This window comes from Leucopleurus acutus (genome assembly GCF_964270905.1).
Source record: "Leucopleurus acutus genome assembly, chromosome: 11".
NCBI classification, from domain to species: domain Eukaryota; kingdom Metazoa; phylum Chordata; class Mammalia; order Artiodactyla; family Delphinidae; genus Leucopleurus; species Leucopleurus acutus.
Genome location: NC_139152.1, coordinates 3,242,679 through 3,259,028, shown reverse-complemented (window position 1 = coordinate 3,259,028; position 16,350 = coordinate 3,242,679). Strand labels below are relative to the sequence as shown.

General features: G+C 43.3%; 1 protein-coding gene across 14 annotated transcripts in view; it reads left to right on the top strand.

Moving 5' to 3' along the window:
- The first annotated feature begins 10,995 nt into the window (after positions 1 to 10,995).
- The window catches only part of WNK1 (WNK lysine deficient protein kinase 1), a 136,089-nt gene continuing 130,734 nt past the window's right edge, over positions 10,996 to 16,350 (top strand). For all 14 annotated transcript variants that reach the window (XM_082850717.1, XM_082850720.1, XM_082850719.1 and 11 more), the window contains exon 1: positions 10,996 to 11,842. In XM_082850717.1, coding sequence (XP_082706843.1) covers positions 11,084 to 11,842 — 759 coding nt within the window. In that variant the 5' untranslated portion in view covers positions 10,996 to 11,083. The remainder of the gene's footprint in view (positions 11,843 to 16,350) is intronic.

The window sequence follows — 16,350 nt, the reverse complement described above, 5'->3', positions numbered from 1 at the left end:
TATAATTTTCCTTGATCATAAATGACTAATTTTGGTAGAATTATATGCCATTTTAAAAATCTGCTTTATTGCAGTGTAATCTATGTACAATTAAAATTCACCCATTTAAAGTGTACTGTTCAATGAGTTTTGAATGAATACAGTCACGTAACCGCAACTAAAATCAAGACAGAAAACATTTCCTTCACTCAAAATGTTCCCTCAAGGGACTTCCCTGGCGGCCCAGCAGTTAAGACTCTGTGCTTCCACTGCAGGGGGCACGGGTTCCATCCCTGGTCGGGGAGCTAAGATCCAGAATGCCCCACAGTGCAGCCAAAAAGAAAAAAAAGAAAGAAAAAAAGTTCCCTCGTGCTCCTTTGCAGTCAATCCCCATCCCTCCTCCCACCCCCCCAACCCAGGAACAGATCTGTTTCTATAATTTTGCCTTTTCTAGATTGACATATAAATGAAATCTGTAGTCTTTTGTGTCTGGCTTCTTTCAGCTAGCATAATGCTCTTGAGATTCATCCATATTATTGTACATATCAGTAGTTTGTTTCTTTGTATTGTTCAGTAGCATTCCATTACATGGAAATACCACAGTTTACTTACCCATTCATTACCTTTTTACAGGTATTTGGTATAGTTCCAGTTTTTGGCTATCATGATAAAATTACTCTGAAATGTCTTTGTGTGGACATACATTTCCATTTCTCTTGGGAAATACCTAGCAGTGGATTTGTTGGATTATATGGTAAGTGTATGTTCAACTTTATTAGAAAGTCACACTATTTTCCAAACTGGCTGTACCACTGTATTCCCATCAGCAACGTGTGATAGAACCATGTGCTCTGCATCCTTGTCAACACTTGGTATTCTCTGTCTTCTTTAGTCATTCTAGTAAGTATGTGGTAATATTACACTGTGGTTTTAATTTTCACTACATCAATGACTAATTATGATGCAATACATCTGTTCATGTGCCTATTTGTCATCCATTTATCTTCTTTGGTAAAGTATCTGTTCAAATCTTTTGCACACTTTTTAAAAATTGCACTATTTATCTTAATGTTGAGTTGTAAGAGTTCCCTACATATTTTGTTTACAAATATTTTTCCAGATATTTGTTTTGCAATATTTATTCTGTGGCCTTTTCATTTTTATAACATTTCTTTTAAAAAACAAATTAAAAAAAATTTTTATGAAGTCCAGTTTAACAATTTTTTCTTTATGTGCATTTTGTGTCCAAAAATTCTTTGCCTAACCCAAGATCACAATGATTTTCTCCTACGTTTTCTTCTGGAAGTTTTACAGTTTTAACTCTTATATTTAAGTGTATGACCCAACTCAAGTAAAGTTTTATGTACTATATGAGGAAAGGATTTGCCACCCAATTGTTCCAGCATTATTTGTTGTAAAGGCTACCCTTTCTCCTTTGAATTACCTTGCCACCTTTGTCTATTTGTATTTTGGCACTCACTATTCTGATCAGCTGATCATTTGTCAGTCTTTAAGTCAGGACCACACTGTTTTGATGACTGCAGCTTTACAGTGAGTCTTGAAATCAGGTAGTATAAGTCTTTCAACTTTGTTCTTTTTCAAAATTGTTTCTGCTATATCAGGTCCTTTTATTTCTATGTAAATTTAGAATCAGTCTGTCAATTTTTTTTTTTTAGACTCCTCCATTATATACTGTCTTTTTTATTTTTTTTGGCGGTATGCGGGCCTCTCACTGTTGTGGCCTCCGGACGCGCAGGCTCAGCGGCCGTGGCTCATGGGCCCAGCCGCTCCGCGGCATGTGGGATCTTCCTGGACCGGGGCACGAACCTGTGTCCCCTGCATCGGCAGGCAGGCTCTCAACCACTGCGCCACCAGGGAAGTCCCATTATATACTGTCTTAAAGTATTACGGTGGCTGTATTTTCCTAGTCTCTTTTACACGTAGGTATTGAAAAAATCAGAGCAGTTTTCTTTTCTTTTTTGGCTGCGTTGGGTCTTAGTTGCAGCACGCGGGGTCTTTCGTTGCGGCCACGGGCTCTTTTGTGGCGTGCTGGCTTCTCTCTAGTTGTGGCGCAGGCTCCAGAGCACACGGGCTCTGTAGCTTGCAGCATGCAGGCTCTCTAGTTGAGGCACATGAGCTCAGTAGTTGTGGCGTGTGGGCTTACTTGCCCCATGGCATGTGGGATCTTAGTTCCCCACCAGGGATTGAACCTGCGTCCCCTGCATTGGAAGGCAGATTCTTTACTGCTGGACCACCAGGGAAGTCCCTGTCAATTTTCATTTTTAAAAAGTCTGCTGGGATTTTTTTTTTTTTTTTTTTTTTGCGGTATGCGGGCCTCTCACTGTTGTGGCCTCTCCCGTTGCAGAGCACAGGCTCCGGACGCGCAGGCTCAGCAGCCATGGCTCATGGGCCCGGCTGCTCCGCGGCATGTGGGATCTTCCCGGACCGAGGCACGAACCCGTGTCCCCTGCATCGGCAGGCAGACTCTCAACCACTGCGCCACCAGGGAAGCCCTGCTGGGATTTTGATTGAGGTTGCATTGAATCTATAGATCAATTTTGGGAGAACTGACATCTTAACACTATTGAGTGTTCTGATCCAAAACAGGATATATCTTCCCATTTATTTGTCTTTAATTTCCCTCAGTAATATTTTGTGGCTTTTAGTATATAAATCTTCTGCATAGTTTGCTAAATTTATTCCTAAGTATAGTATGTTCTTGACACTGTTTTAATTAACATTAAATTTATTTATATTTTTAAACATAAAAATTGTATATATTTTTGATGATTTGATATATATATCCATAATGAAATTATTAGTATAGTAAAGCTAATTAACATATCATCTTCTCAGATAATTACATTTTTGGATGTGATCAGTTTGCCTGAAATCTACTCTCTTAGCATATTTTCAGTGTTCAATACAGTATTATTAGGTATAGTCATCATGCCTATAATTAGATCTCTGGACTTATTCATCCTACATAACTGCAGTTTTGTACCCTTTGACCAACATCTCCTTGTTTCCTCCACTGCCACTGCCCCCCCATTCTTATTCTTTGCTTCTATGAATTCAATCATTTTTTTTCCCCCAGATTCCATATGTAAGTGAGATCATATAGTATTTGTCTTTCTCTGTGTGGCTTATTTCACTTAGCATAATGTTTTCAAGGTTCATCCATGTTGCCACAAATGGCAGGATTTTCTTTTACCTCATGGCTGAATAATATTCCATTTTGTACGTATACCTCATCTTCTTTATCCATTCATCCATTGATGGACACTTAGGTTGCTTCCATGTCTTGGCTACTGTAAATAATGCTACTACGAACATGGGAGTGCACATATCTTTCCGAGTTAGTGTTTTCATTTCCTTCAAATAAATACCCAGAGGTAGAACTGCTGGATCATATAGTAGTTCTATTTTTACTTTCTTGAGGAACCTCCATGCTGTTTTCCATAGTGGCTGCACTAAGTGACGTTCCCACCAACAATGCACAAGGGTCCCCTTTTCTCCACATCCTTGCCAACACTTATTTCTTGTCTTTTTGGTGACAGTCGTTCTAACTGGTGTGAGGTGTTATCTCACTGAGGTTTTGACTTGCATTTCCTTGATGATTAGTGACACAGCACTTTTTCATATACCTGTTGGCCATTTAGATGTCTTCTTCTGAAAAATATCTATTCAGGTCCTTTGCTCATTCTTAAATCAGGTTATTTGGTTTTTTGCTGTCGAGTTGTATGAGTTCCTTACATATTTTAGATATTAATCCCTTATCAGCTCTATGGTTTGCAAAAATTTTCTCCCATTCTTTAGGTTGCCTTTTCATTTTTTTGATTCTTTTCTTTGCATTGCGGAAGTTTTTTAGTTTGATGTAGCCCCACTTGTTTATTTTTGCTTTTGTTGCTTGTGCTTTTGGTGTCATACCCAGGAAATCACTAGTTTCATTTAGTTGTTTGTATTTTCTTGTATTTCACTGAATTTCTTTAAGAGGATTATTCTCAATTTTTGTCGAACTGTTCATGGATCTCCACTACTTTGGGGTCAGTTATTGGAGCTCTATTATTTTCCTGTGGTGCTAGCATGTTTACTTGATTATTTGTGATCCTTGTGGCCTCGTGTTGATGTATGTACACTTGAAGAAGCAGGCACCTCTTCTAGTCTTTGCAGACTGATTTCGACAGGGAAAGCCCTTCACCAGGCAGCCCATCCAGGGATTCTGGATTGCACATCTGTTGGTTATCTGCAGGCTTGCTCTGGAGCCCTTCAGCAAGCAAGTCTGGTGCCTGGGTCAACAGGTGGGCAGGCCTATGCCTCAGTCCATCATGGGGTGGGCCTGAAGCCTAAGTCCACTGGGTTGAGCTTGGCACTTGGATCCATGGGGCGGGTCTGGTACCTAAGGCTGTGGTGGTAGGCTGAAGACCTGAGTCCACAGAGGCAGGCCTGGTATCTTGGACTGTAATATTAGGCATCAAGCCTGGTCCCATGGGGGCTGGCCCAGTGCTGAGGTCTGCTGGGGCAGGCCGGGGCTCTGGTTCTGCTGGAGCTTGGGGCCACAGGGGTCGGTCTGGCATTGGGGTAGGCCTGGTCCTGGGGCTTTAGTAAGCTCAAGTGTTCATTTCATTCTCTTTCTCCCACTGGGAGGGTGTCTCTCTTCACACTGGGCTGCCTGGGGTTGGGGAAGGGGTGACAGAGATAATGTGAAACTGTCTTTCTTTCCCTCCTCAATGCATCTTTTCTTACTTCTTGCTCCACCCAGGTGCTCTAATCCCCACCTGGAATCCTTAGCTCTTGGGAAGGTATTTTTGCATGTGGATATTCGTTCAAATTGATGTTTCTGTGAGGGGACAGTCACTGGAAACTTGCTGAAGTCTGAAAGCCAAGCGATATATTTAAAAATTTTTAATTTTAGATTGTCCATTGCTTGTATGTAGAAATGCAGTTGATTTTTGTATATTGACCTTGTATCCAGTGTCCTTGTTAAATCACTTCCTAGTTCTAGCAGTGCTATTTTTTTTTTACGTTCCTTAGGCTATCTGTGAATAAAGGCACTTTTACTTCTTTCTTCATAGTCTGCATGCCTCTCATCTTTTATCCTCTCTTGTTACACTGAGCAGGACAGCCAGTACCATGTTATATAAAGTAGTGGGAGTGAATATTCTTACCTTGTCTGCCACCTTAGAGAGAAAGCATTTGTTCTTCCACCATTTAGCATGATGTTAGCTCTAGGTTTTTTGTAGATGAACTTTTTATCACATTGAAAAAGTTCCCTTTTATTTATAGTCAGTGGAAGGATTTTTTAAATAATGAATAATTGTTGAGTTTTGTCAAGTGATCTTTATGCATCTATTGAGATGATCATATGATTTTTTTGTTTGTTTGCTGATATGGCCAATCACACTGATTATTTTTGTATTAATATTATGTTTATTATTATATCTTGAGATAAACCCAACTTGAACATGATATATTATCCTTTTTTAAAAAATATCACTGGTTTTTATTTACTAAAATTTTGTTCAGGATGTTTGTATCATGTTCATGAGAGATATTAAACTGTAATTTTCTTTTTTTTTTTTTTTTTTTTGCGGTACGCGGGCCTCTCACTGTTGTGGCCTCTCCCGTTGCGGAGCACAGGCTCAGTGGCCATGGCTCACGGGCCCAGCCGCTCTGCAGCATGCGGGATCTTCCCGGACCGGGGCACGAACCCGTGCCCCCTGCATTGGCAGGCGGACTCTCAACCACTGCGTCACCAGGGAAGCCCTTTTTTCTGCCTTCTTTTGATTTAAGTATCTTTTAATGATTCAATTTTATCTCTACTATTGGCTTATTAATTATAACTTTGTTTTATAATTTTAGTGATTTAGTGTTTACTGTATATATTTTTAACTTATTATAATTTACCCTTAAATAATATTATGCCATTTCACATATAGTGTTAAGAACTTTATAATAGTATTCTTCCATTACCCTATCTGTCCTTCGTGCTGTAACTGTTATCCATTTTCTTTTATATATAAAAGTAACTTATAAATTTATAAAGGTAAATTATATACATTATTATTATATTTTCTTTAAATTGATATTTATCTTTTAATGTGATTTAAAAGAATGCTTTTCTATTTCCCAACAAATTTATTTTTTCCAGTGTTTCTCATTCCCTATTGAAATCCTAATTTACTAATCCATCTACTAACATTTTCTTTTCCTAAAGAACTTAAAAAACAACGACTTTTATTGTAGTGCAGGTCTGCTTGCAATGAATTCTTTCACCAAAAACACACCCAGGTTGGGTGGGGTGGTGGTGGTGAAACGCTCCAGCAGGTGTGTTTTGTAACAGCTTCCTAGGTAATGCTGATCAATCTCTTCTTGTGAGAACTTGTTACGGCCTGGAAGATGGTATGGATTCCCATATCATTTTGGTGGGTATTGCCCAGGCTTTTTCTCTGTGCATTTAAATACATATAGAAACATAATGTAAAAATATAACATATGATCTAATACCTATTATTCTGCAACTTGAGTTTTTTTACTATTTTTATGTGACCACATATATATTTACTTCCTGCTCTTCTACTGCTGCGTGGTGTTGTCAAAATTAAGTATACCATAGTTTATTTTCTTGTCAACATACATGCAGATTGTTTCACTTTTTGGTTACAAAGCTGTAGTGGACCTTCTCATTTTTCGTGCACATGCGCAAGTATTTCTTTCAGGTAGGTACCAGAAAGGGAGACTGCTGGATCAATGGCTATGCACATTGTACATTTTCACTAAGAAACTGCCCTCAGAAAAGGTGGTACTAATTTATGTTATCATTAATAGCACGAGTTTCTCCACACCCTTGCCAACACTTGATATTATAAACCCTTAAAAATTTTGCTAATTTTTTTGAAGAAAAAATATATATCTTATTTTAGCTTGCACTTCTCTAGTTACTGGATTCCAGAATTTTTTCAGTCATTTGCATTTCCCACTGTCTCAATTGTCTTTTCCTGTCTTCTCCCCCCTTTTCTATACAGGTGTCTTTTTCTCTGTGGTTTAAGGTGTTATCTATGTATTTTGGTTATTAGCCTTTTGTTATATAGGTTCTAAGTTTTTCTGCCAGCTCATCATTTGTGCTTTATTGACCAGAATTGTCAACTTTGATAACAGTCAAATGTTTTTCTTTATGACTCTTGGATTGTTCTTTGAAGTCCTTTCCTATCCCATGTTCCCCTATATTTTAAAAATTCTTACAGCTCTTTTTAAAAAAATAGCTCTTTAAACTGTGTGGATATTAATTTTGTAAATGGTGTGAGGTAGACATCTAACCTAATTTGTTTTTCAAACTAATAACTAATTGATCAAGCACTGTTTATTAATCTTTACCCCACTGACTTGAAACGCCGCCTTTCTCGTTTATGGGATGCTCATACACACATAGAACTCTAAATACACATGTTTCCGTATTCTCTCCATTATCTATGCTTATCTCAATACCATACAGATTTAATCCTATGGTTTTCCAATTTGCTTTGGTATAGGGCAAGTCTCATCCCCCTTTATTTCATTTATAATTAAAAAAGGTTTAAAAATCTATTCTTCATTGTTTAACTGTCTGATTCTCCCTTCTTCCTTGAGTTGCAAATAACAAGGAGGTAAAATAAGAAGTATCATAGACAAGACAAAAGAGCATGAGAAATGAGGGAAAAGAGACAAAAAAGGAGGAATTCTCTTAAGATGGTATCTTTTTTCTCTACACTTCAAGGTGCTACCCTATAAATTATGCCATATACAAAATAAAATAGATTTTGTGTATTCATCCACTGTCTAAATCAAAGGTATCTCTGGCTTTCATTGCTGGCCAGTTACCAATGGCAGGGACCATGTAAACATAAAATGTGAATGGATGGGAACTAGAAAGAAATATGAATCAACGTGATAAAATGAATAAGGACTAAAGTGAATTAAGAACATGGTGAGAGAGAATAAAATACTTGTATTCTTAGTATGGACGTACCCACCAGGAAGTCAAATCTCTGAGCTTAGTGCATCCATGGTGTCCTGGGTTCTTTCTCCTACCTCTTGATGTCTTATATGGGTTACAGAGAGGTCAATTCTTTACTTGAAAATTGAAGTGACAGAGAAAGGAAAAGAACTATTAGGGATATAATAGTAATAAGTAATAGAAAATACCATGCTAACTGAAAGTGGGTAAGTGTTGAAAAGGGAGCTGAACAAATAAGTGTCCATAGTAAAATATTCACATACACAGTTTAAGCTTTAAATCTAACATTGTACCTGTTTTCCTGGTGAAGCTAACATAACCCAAGTAGGAAAAGCTGTCACATGGGCAAGCCTAGTGTTAAGTCAACAGTTAATTCAATTATTTACAATGAATTTAGTTGTTCCCTGCTGAAATAACGTGTCAATAGAGCATGGTGGTTGTCATGGGACTTGTGTCCAATGCAGTGTGGCCAAAGGTTCATGGCCCAGTAAGCAGGGCCAGGTAGTAATAAAGGCTTTTAATGACCATTCACACAGAAATATCCTCATTTTTTTTTATGGTGCCAAAACACGACCATTGTGATTTACTGATCTCCCTTTAACTCATCAATTTATAATTAGTTGTCTCATGTTTTAAAGTAGACTGCTTTTCCTAGTAAAGCAACAATTGTGCAAGTTCTAAGAAGCTGCCTCAAGAAGTACCATACAAATGTATTTTAAAGTCATTTCTCCCTTTGCTTTGCACCGAGTTTACGGTTGAGACAAGCCACTTAATACATATACCATAATGATATTTGCCGTTACCATAGCAAACGAGTGAAGGGGATATTCTTTAAAACAATGGAACTCTAATATTTGAAGACTCTAGTGGCCCCTACTAAACTCGCATTTTAAAATGTTCATAATCTTCCACCTTCATAAAACCTGACAACCATCGGTTTTAAAGCAAACTGTTTTTGTATACCTCAAAGGGTAGCTTTTGATAAACAAAAAATTGAGAAGTAGTGTAACTATTCTACGTATCAGATGAATTGCTATGAATTGCAGAGACAAACTTCTCCAAGTGGAGGTCATGCAGCCCGTTTGGGCATTTGCTAGGAAACTAAGCGCTAAAGAATCTTACGTCCGCCTGCTTCCAACCGCTGTCCTCCCTGTGCGGCCGCACGGGCCGTGCGCTCCCGAGCGGGTGCCCAGCGGGCTCGGGGGCCCGAGACTGAGCGGAGCGCGCGCGCTCGGCGCGGTTGCGCACGTTTCAGCACTTCCCGCTCCTATCGTTGGGCTAGACTTTCAACCGCCATCTGGGTTTGGCTTCCTCCTCCGTAGGGCGCCCCCTGGTGCTCATCACCTGCACCATCTTGAGTGGCTGCGAGGAGCAAAGGTCCCGGGAGCCCAAGGATGCTTTCGAGAAAGCCGCACGTCCAAAGCCGTGGTGTCAATCACACGGGTACATGCAGGCACCTCTAGAGGAAGCTGGATGCTGTTTTACTAAGCACCAAGCAAACAGGCGGACATTAAGTTTCATCCGAGTCAACTCGGCCCTCAAGTTTGTGGTAAAAGACGCAAAGATACGTTAGACCCCGTCTCTTCTTGAATCCGCCCCCTCCCGCGCGTGCTGCGCGCTTTTTCCGGGCGGAGTTCGCTGTGACCCTTGACTGCAGTGGGGCGGCCCGTTTCTTGAGAGCCAGAATATCTGTCCTGGGCTGGAGCCGAGGATGCGGCCTTAAGTGCCATGGAAGGGAGGTTCCCTAACCTATCCAATCAATGTTATGCACAAAGTCTGTCGCCCCAGGAAAGGGGTCCAGCTCCCCCGGCTCTCTGCCCACGCCCCGGCACCAACGCCGCTCCACATTAAACAGGAACAGCAGCTCTTTTTCCATCCATGGCAACCCCAAGAGCTCGCTCTCGCCTTGGCACAGCATGGTGGGAGCCTCTCCCCCTTGTCCTGCCTCCCTCTCCTTTTCTTCTCCCTTCCTTCCTAACACAATTAATGCCTAAGTCATGATTTTCCTAGCTAGCGCCCACTGAAGGATGGGGCTTAGCGACTCACGGTGACGCTCCCATCCGCCTTCCAGAAGGGGAGGTTTCAGAGAGAACTACAGCTCCCGTCAGGCATCAGCCTAAGCCATCGCAGGGCATCACGGGAGTTGTAGGCGCCTTCCTCCTCTGTCCCATTCATTCCTCAAGAAGCCAACTACAAGTCCCAGTGGGTCTCGGGGCGGGCACGCCTGCGCGAGAGCCCCGCGAGCGGGGTGGGGGGTGGGGTGCCCCGTGCAGCGGGGGGCGGGGCTCGAGCGGGCTGTGTGGAGGCTTCAGACTCCCGGCGCCATTTAGCGCCGAGTTTCGCCCGCGGACGCCGCGTTTCTGTCGCGGCGTCTCTGCACCGGTCTTCGTGACAGAAGGTGCCCAAGCGGGTGACTGCCCTTCTTCTCCCGGCCCTCCTCGGCCCGGAGGAGCAGCAGGCTCGGGCCCTCCCACGCCAGCCCTCCCTCCGTCAGCCCCCGGCCCCGGCCCAGAGAGGACGGGGTCCGCCCGGCCCGGGGCGGGCGGCGAGGCCCGGGGCCGGGGGCCGCTCCTCCGCGTCGCGCGTCGGCCCCTCGCGTCGGGCGATGGGCGGCCTGTGAGGCCGTCCAGCAGGGCGGGGAGGAGGAGCGGCCACCCGCCTGGCCGCGAGCCCCGGCGCGGCCTCCCCTGCTTCCGCGCCGAGCCGCCGCCGCTCGGGGGTCCGCGCGCGCCGCCGCCTCAGGGCCCAGCCCGCCCCGTGCCGCGGCGGCGGCGGGCAGCCGGGCCGCCTCCGTCTGGACTCGGTGCGGGCCGCCGCGCCGCCCCCATGACCGCGCGCCCCCGCCGCTCCAGCCCGCCCGGCAGCCGCTTGCCGCATGATGGCTGCGGGCCGTGAGGCGCCAGCCCCCGTGCCTCCGCCCCGCCGCCGCCCCCGACCAGCGCGCCTCGAGAGCCGCAGCGGCCGCCGCAACCGGGCCCGCGGCCCCGCCTCCCGCTCGGGCCGCCGAGTCAGTGCTGAGTGAGGGGCCGTCGGCCCGCAGCCTCGCCGCCCCGGGCCGGCCCACTTCTGCGAATTCGAGCCGCCCGCCTCGCTCCCGCTCCCGCTCCCACCATGTCTGGCGGCGCCGCCGACCAGCAGAGCAGCGCGCCGGGCTCCCTGTTCCTCTCGCCGCCGGCGCCTCCCCCCAAGAATGGCTCCAGTTCGGACTCCTCGGTGGGAGAGAAACTGGGCGCCGCGGCGGCCGACGCCGGAGCCGGCAGGACGGAGGAGTACCGGCGTCGCCGCCACACCATGGACAAGGACAGCCGGGGGGCGGCCGCGACCACCACCACCGAGCACCGCTTCTTCCGCCGCAGCGTTATCTGCGACTCCAACGCCACGGCGCTGGAGCTGCCCGGCCTCCCGCTCCCGCTGCCCCAGACGAGCGCGGCCGCGGTGGTCCCGCAACGGAGCCCCCCGGAGCCCCAGCGCGAGGAGACCCTGGCCCCCGCTGCCGCCCGTGTGGCCCAGCAGCCGCCCGCCGCCGCCGCCGCCGCCCCCGGGGAGCCGGTCGCCGCGGGCCCAGCCGCCGCCTCGGCCCCGGGCAGCGCCGGCAGAGACCGCCAGGTTGCCCAGCCCGGCCACGCGGGGAGCAAAGAGGAGCCCCCGTCGTCGAGAAGTGGCAGCGGCGGCGGCAGCGCCAAGGAACCCCAGGAGGAACGGAGCCAGCAGCAGGATGACATCGAAGAGCTGGAGACCAAGGCCGTGGGAATGTCCAATGATGGCCGCTTTCTCAAGTTTGACATCGAGATCGGCAGGGGCTCCTTTAAGACGGTCTACAAAGGTCTGGACACCGAAACCACCGTGGAGGTCGCCTGGTGTGAACTGCAGGTATGCCCCACCTACTTCTTTATTTCTCGGTGGTTTGGATCCCCGATTTGGCTCGGTTCGGCCAGTTTGCCGAGTTCGCCCTTTGCATGTCTTTCTCTGATTGTTTGCTCCGAAATGGGGGGAGCCCAGCTTTTGGAAGAGAAGCCAGAATTTGGGGCATGCAGCTAGGTGTTTGGATAGGATAGGAGTTAGTATTGGTAGCCAAAGAGATGTGCTCCTAGGGAGGAGTGATGAAAGTCATCCTGATACAAACGCATTGCCTATTCGTCATTGTTTTACTCGTCTGGCAGGAAACGGAATTAGTGGGGAAGTTTTTGAGTTAGGAAAGTACAGTCTTCTTGCCTTGTGCTCCTCAGGGGGTCTGCAGTGATGAGCTGCTGGTGTGTTAGATGCGTGTTTCCGTTCCTGAGATCAGGCTGTCCTTTTAGATTAAGAACGACCTTGTTCCTGACTGACTTTCCTTTGGATATATCTTAGTTGGTGATCACACAGGCATTTAATAAACTATAAGAAAGGCTTCCTTCTCTGGATAAATAATTTGGGACTAGAAAGTTACAGTAAGTGGTTGATACAGTTTCACCTAATGGTGCATAAACCTTGTGATAGCTAGCAGTGATCTGACGTTGTTAATTAAAACTAGTATGTCTTCAGCCCATTCACTATACTGTGGGTAGTACAGGAGCTTATGTAAAATTGTATATGTGCTTTGAGAGTCGTAATGTCATTATCGTTGTTTTAACTTTGTTGTAAAAAGTTTTTAAGCCAGACTTTCCCAGGAGTACAAAGGAGTCACAAAGCTTCCTTTTTCACCTCTCTGGGAGGTTTTCATGGTGTAAATGAAATGATTTTCATGGTGTGTCATCCTGGTTGACAAGGATATTCTAGGTTTAAGTAGCTGGGTTTGGGCTACTTGTTGCTTGACCTGTAGCAGCTTGATTGAATGTCGTCCTCACCTGGAAGTGAACATACATAGATTATTGGAAGAAGCAGAGTTGAACTGAATGAAAAAGCCACTTACATTATACATGAAAAATGCCAGTATCCATATTCTTCTTGCCAAGAAAATGGACCAAGCTGAATTAGGGTATGAAAGTACCTGAGTGATCTAGGAATTTATCTATTATCCATGAACTAATATGTTAACACTTAACCCTTTGAATGTCACCTTCCAAATGACCAAGGCCATATCAAGTGTGAAGGGAAATTAACATGTGGAAGGAAGTAAACTTCAAAACTGACAGGTTTTTTTGGAATGTAATTTCTTAAGTTTTATAGTTAGTGATATAGAACTTCTAAGGCACTGTGAAATAAAACCTACTCAATTTTATAGTGTTTTAGAGTTGGGAAGGTGGCAGACCTTTTTTTAAAAAAAATTGTGAAACTATAACTTTATTCTGGTTGGTCAGTCATACTCAAAAGCTTATGTCTGGTTTCTTTTGGTTTACAGGCGGACACCTGTTTCTTTTTTGTACTTCAGGTGCTTATTGCTACTGATCCTGGATTTTATTCTTCTATAGTTTCATGTTTGAATAGGTGCTTTTTAACAGTTTTTTTTTTTCCCTTAATTAGTTACCTTACTCTCTTAAGACTAGACCCAAGTAAATGTTGAGCACCTTATGGATGCAATGTGTGTGTTTTCCTTTTTTGTCACTTGGAATTTTCTGATAGTTTATTATCCTGAAACTAATGATACAGTGGGGAAGAAAACCTCAATTTGTCTAATGTCAGAATAAGAATTTTGTCTAAGCTTCTCAGTTTTTCCTAGAACTGATGACTTTTTAGATTTTTGTTCTCTACCTAGGCATGGTCATGGTTAAACAAAAGAATATCTGCTATCCTTACATATAATAATGTCGCCATATTATTTTTACGTTAGTTCAGGGTTTGGCTGGAGAACCAAATGAATCCTAGTTCATTTGTTTGGTACCCTGGTTTGGAACCTTCCATATATGTCATTTGACCCTACTTCTACAATTTTTCATTTTGGTTTTTAAAATGTGATTATCTTAGCCCCAGGATCCTTTATAGCAGTAGTTGGACAGTGTTTATGATTTTTTGGCCAGAACTTTTGCCTAATAACCTATTCAGTAGGTTAATGTTTGGGTTTTTGTCTTTGGATCTAAACTGAAGGACAAGCCAAGGGATTACTAAATCACTGGGAAAAAAGGAAAGCTTTTTTTCACTAAATGTATATTTATTAATATGCATATTTTTCTGTAGGAGGACTGGAGAAATATTGTGTTCAGTTGTCGAGTTAAAAATCTTGTGTATTAAAACTGGAAGAGATCTTAGGTTATTCTGCCCAGCTGCTTATTTGATAAATAAAGAACCTGAAGTCATAGAGCAGGTAAATGACTTGCTTGGGTTGATAAAGAACGGAAATTAAACTGGTTGGGATTCTAATAATTTGAGAAATGTTAAAGCATTTGTAATACAGTAGATGGTTAATTAGTAAATCTCAAATGAAGCTGTTCTGTTTTGATGTGGAAGTTACTGTCAGATTTTTGGAGAAATCCTATCCTGTAACCATGGCAAATTCCAGACTTCTGATTTGGGTGTTGATTTTATCACTTCAAATGGAGAAATAAATAGGCTTTTTGGGGTGGAGAATGGGTGAATGTGGTATACAAGTCAAATTTGTTTCCATCAAGCTTATTTTTAGAGTCACAATATGCATAGTTACTTAGTAAAACAAATATTGACTCTTAATAAATAATATGTAGGTAATACTTTGATACCACAGGATTTTAAGAGATAACAGATCTTTTAAGATGAAAATTTCTTTACCTGGTTTTATTAGGTAGGCTGTGCTTTAATTTTACTTCTCTGTTGGCTTGGTCAGAAAATGTTATTGCTGGACTTTGCAGAATTTACGTTGCTTTTTTAGGAAGGGTTCTTCTTTGCTTTTTGTTTTAAAGAAACATAGCATAGTTTGCTTGAAGAAAACATGGAAATTCAAGAATGGTTGCTCTACTCTAAGCACTTTTCTCCCCATGCTACTTCTAAATACTGAGTTCACTTGATATATTGATGAGATTGTTTCCAGACCTACCTGAAAGGAGAGGTCAAATCATAAATTTTGATTAAGCTCCAAAATACTTATAGTCTATTTTCCTCTGGCTTTTCGCAAGTTAAGACTCATGTCTCATCATGAGTATATGATATTAATGTTTTATGAAAAGTTTGTCAGTGCTGCAGAAATTGGATGTGGTTCTGTGGTTAAGAAACCATAACATTTCTTTGCTATAGTTCTTAAAATAATTCATTGAACTGTATCTTCCCATTTGAATATTGAGGATTTTTCTTACCTGTATTTTTTAAATTTGTGCCACATTTCTTGTTTTTTAGGAACCTGCAGTAACTCTTAGTTTCAGGAACTGAATTTCAGGGAATAGTCTTTGGAGTTTTTCTTGTTTGTTTTTAAATTCTCCGAGTCACTGATTTTTGGAGTATGGGCAGAATTCAGGTAACTCAAGGGTAGCTGCTGTGCAAATTAAAGAATGATTGGTGACTTGTTTGAAGTAATCCTTTGTCCCTTCTAAACAGGACCGAATAGAATTAAGGACAGGATAATTTGGGGTAGGTAAGATTTAATTTAAAATATATGTAGATTTATTGCATATATTTTAAATTATTATTATGATTTATTGAAAAAGAATTACATTTAGGTTGATTTTTTTTTTTAATGATATAGTTAGTTCTTAAGTCTTAAGAGCTTAAATGTTTTCCTTTTCTCTTATTTACCTTTAATATCACAGTTGTTTCTAGTGTAAGAACTTGGAAAGAGAGATTTTCTTTTGGGTTTTTTTTTTTTTTTTTTTTTGCGTTACGCCGGCCTCTCACTGTTGTGGCCTCTCCCATTGCGGATCACAGGCTCCAGATGCACAGGCTCAGTGGCCATGGCTCACGGGCCCAGCCGCTCCGCGGCATGTGGGATCTTCCCGGACCGGGGCACGAACTCGTGTCCCCTGCATCAGCAGGCGGACTCTCAACCACTGTGCCACCAGGGAAGCCCTTTTGATTTGTTTTTGATGACCATTTTTAAAATATAGATTGATTGATTGATTGATTGATGGCTGCGTTGGGTTTTCATTGCTACACATTGGCTTTCTCTGGTTGCAGTGATCAGGGACTGCTCTTTGTTTTGGTGCGGTGGCTTCTCTTGTTGCAGAGCACGGGCTCTAGGCACGTGGGCTTCAGTAGTTGTGGCTCACAGGCTCAGTAGTTGTGGTTCATGGGCTCTAGAGCACCGGCTCAGTAGTTGTGGCTCATGGGCTCTAGAGCGCAGGCTCAGTAGTTGTGGCATACGGGCTTAGCTGCTCTGTGGCATGTGGGATCTTCCCAGACCAGGGCTTGAACCTGAGTTCCCTGCATTGGCAGGCAGATTCTTAACCACTGCGCCACCAGGGATGCCCAAGAGATTGTTTTTGTGTAAAACAAATTGGGAATCTTTTGTTGCCTGGTGACTCAGTTCACTCTTTGACATTTGGATGCTAGTGCAAGATCCT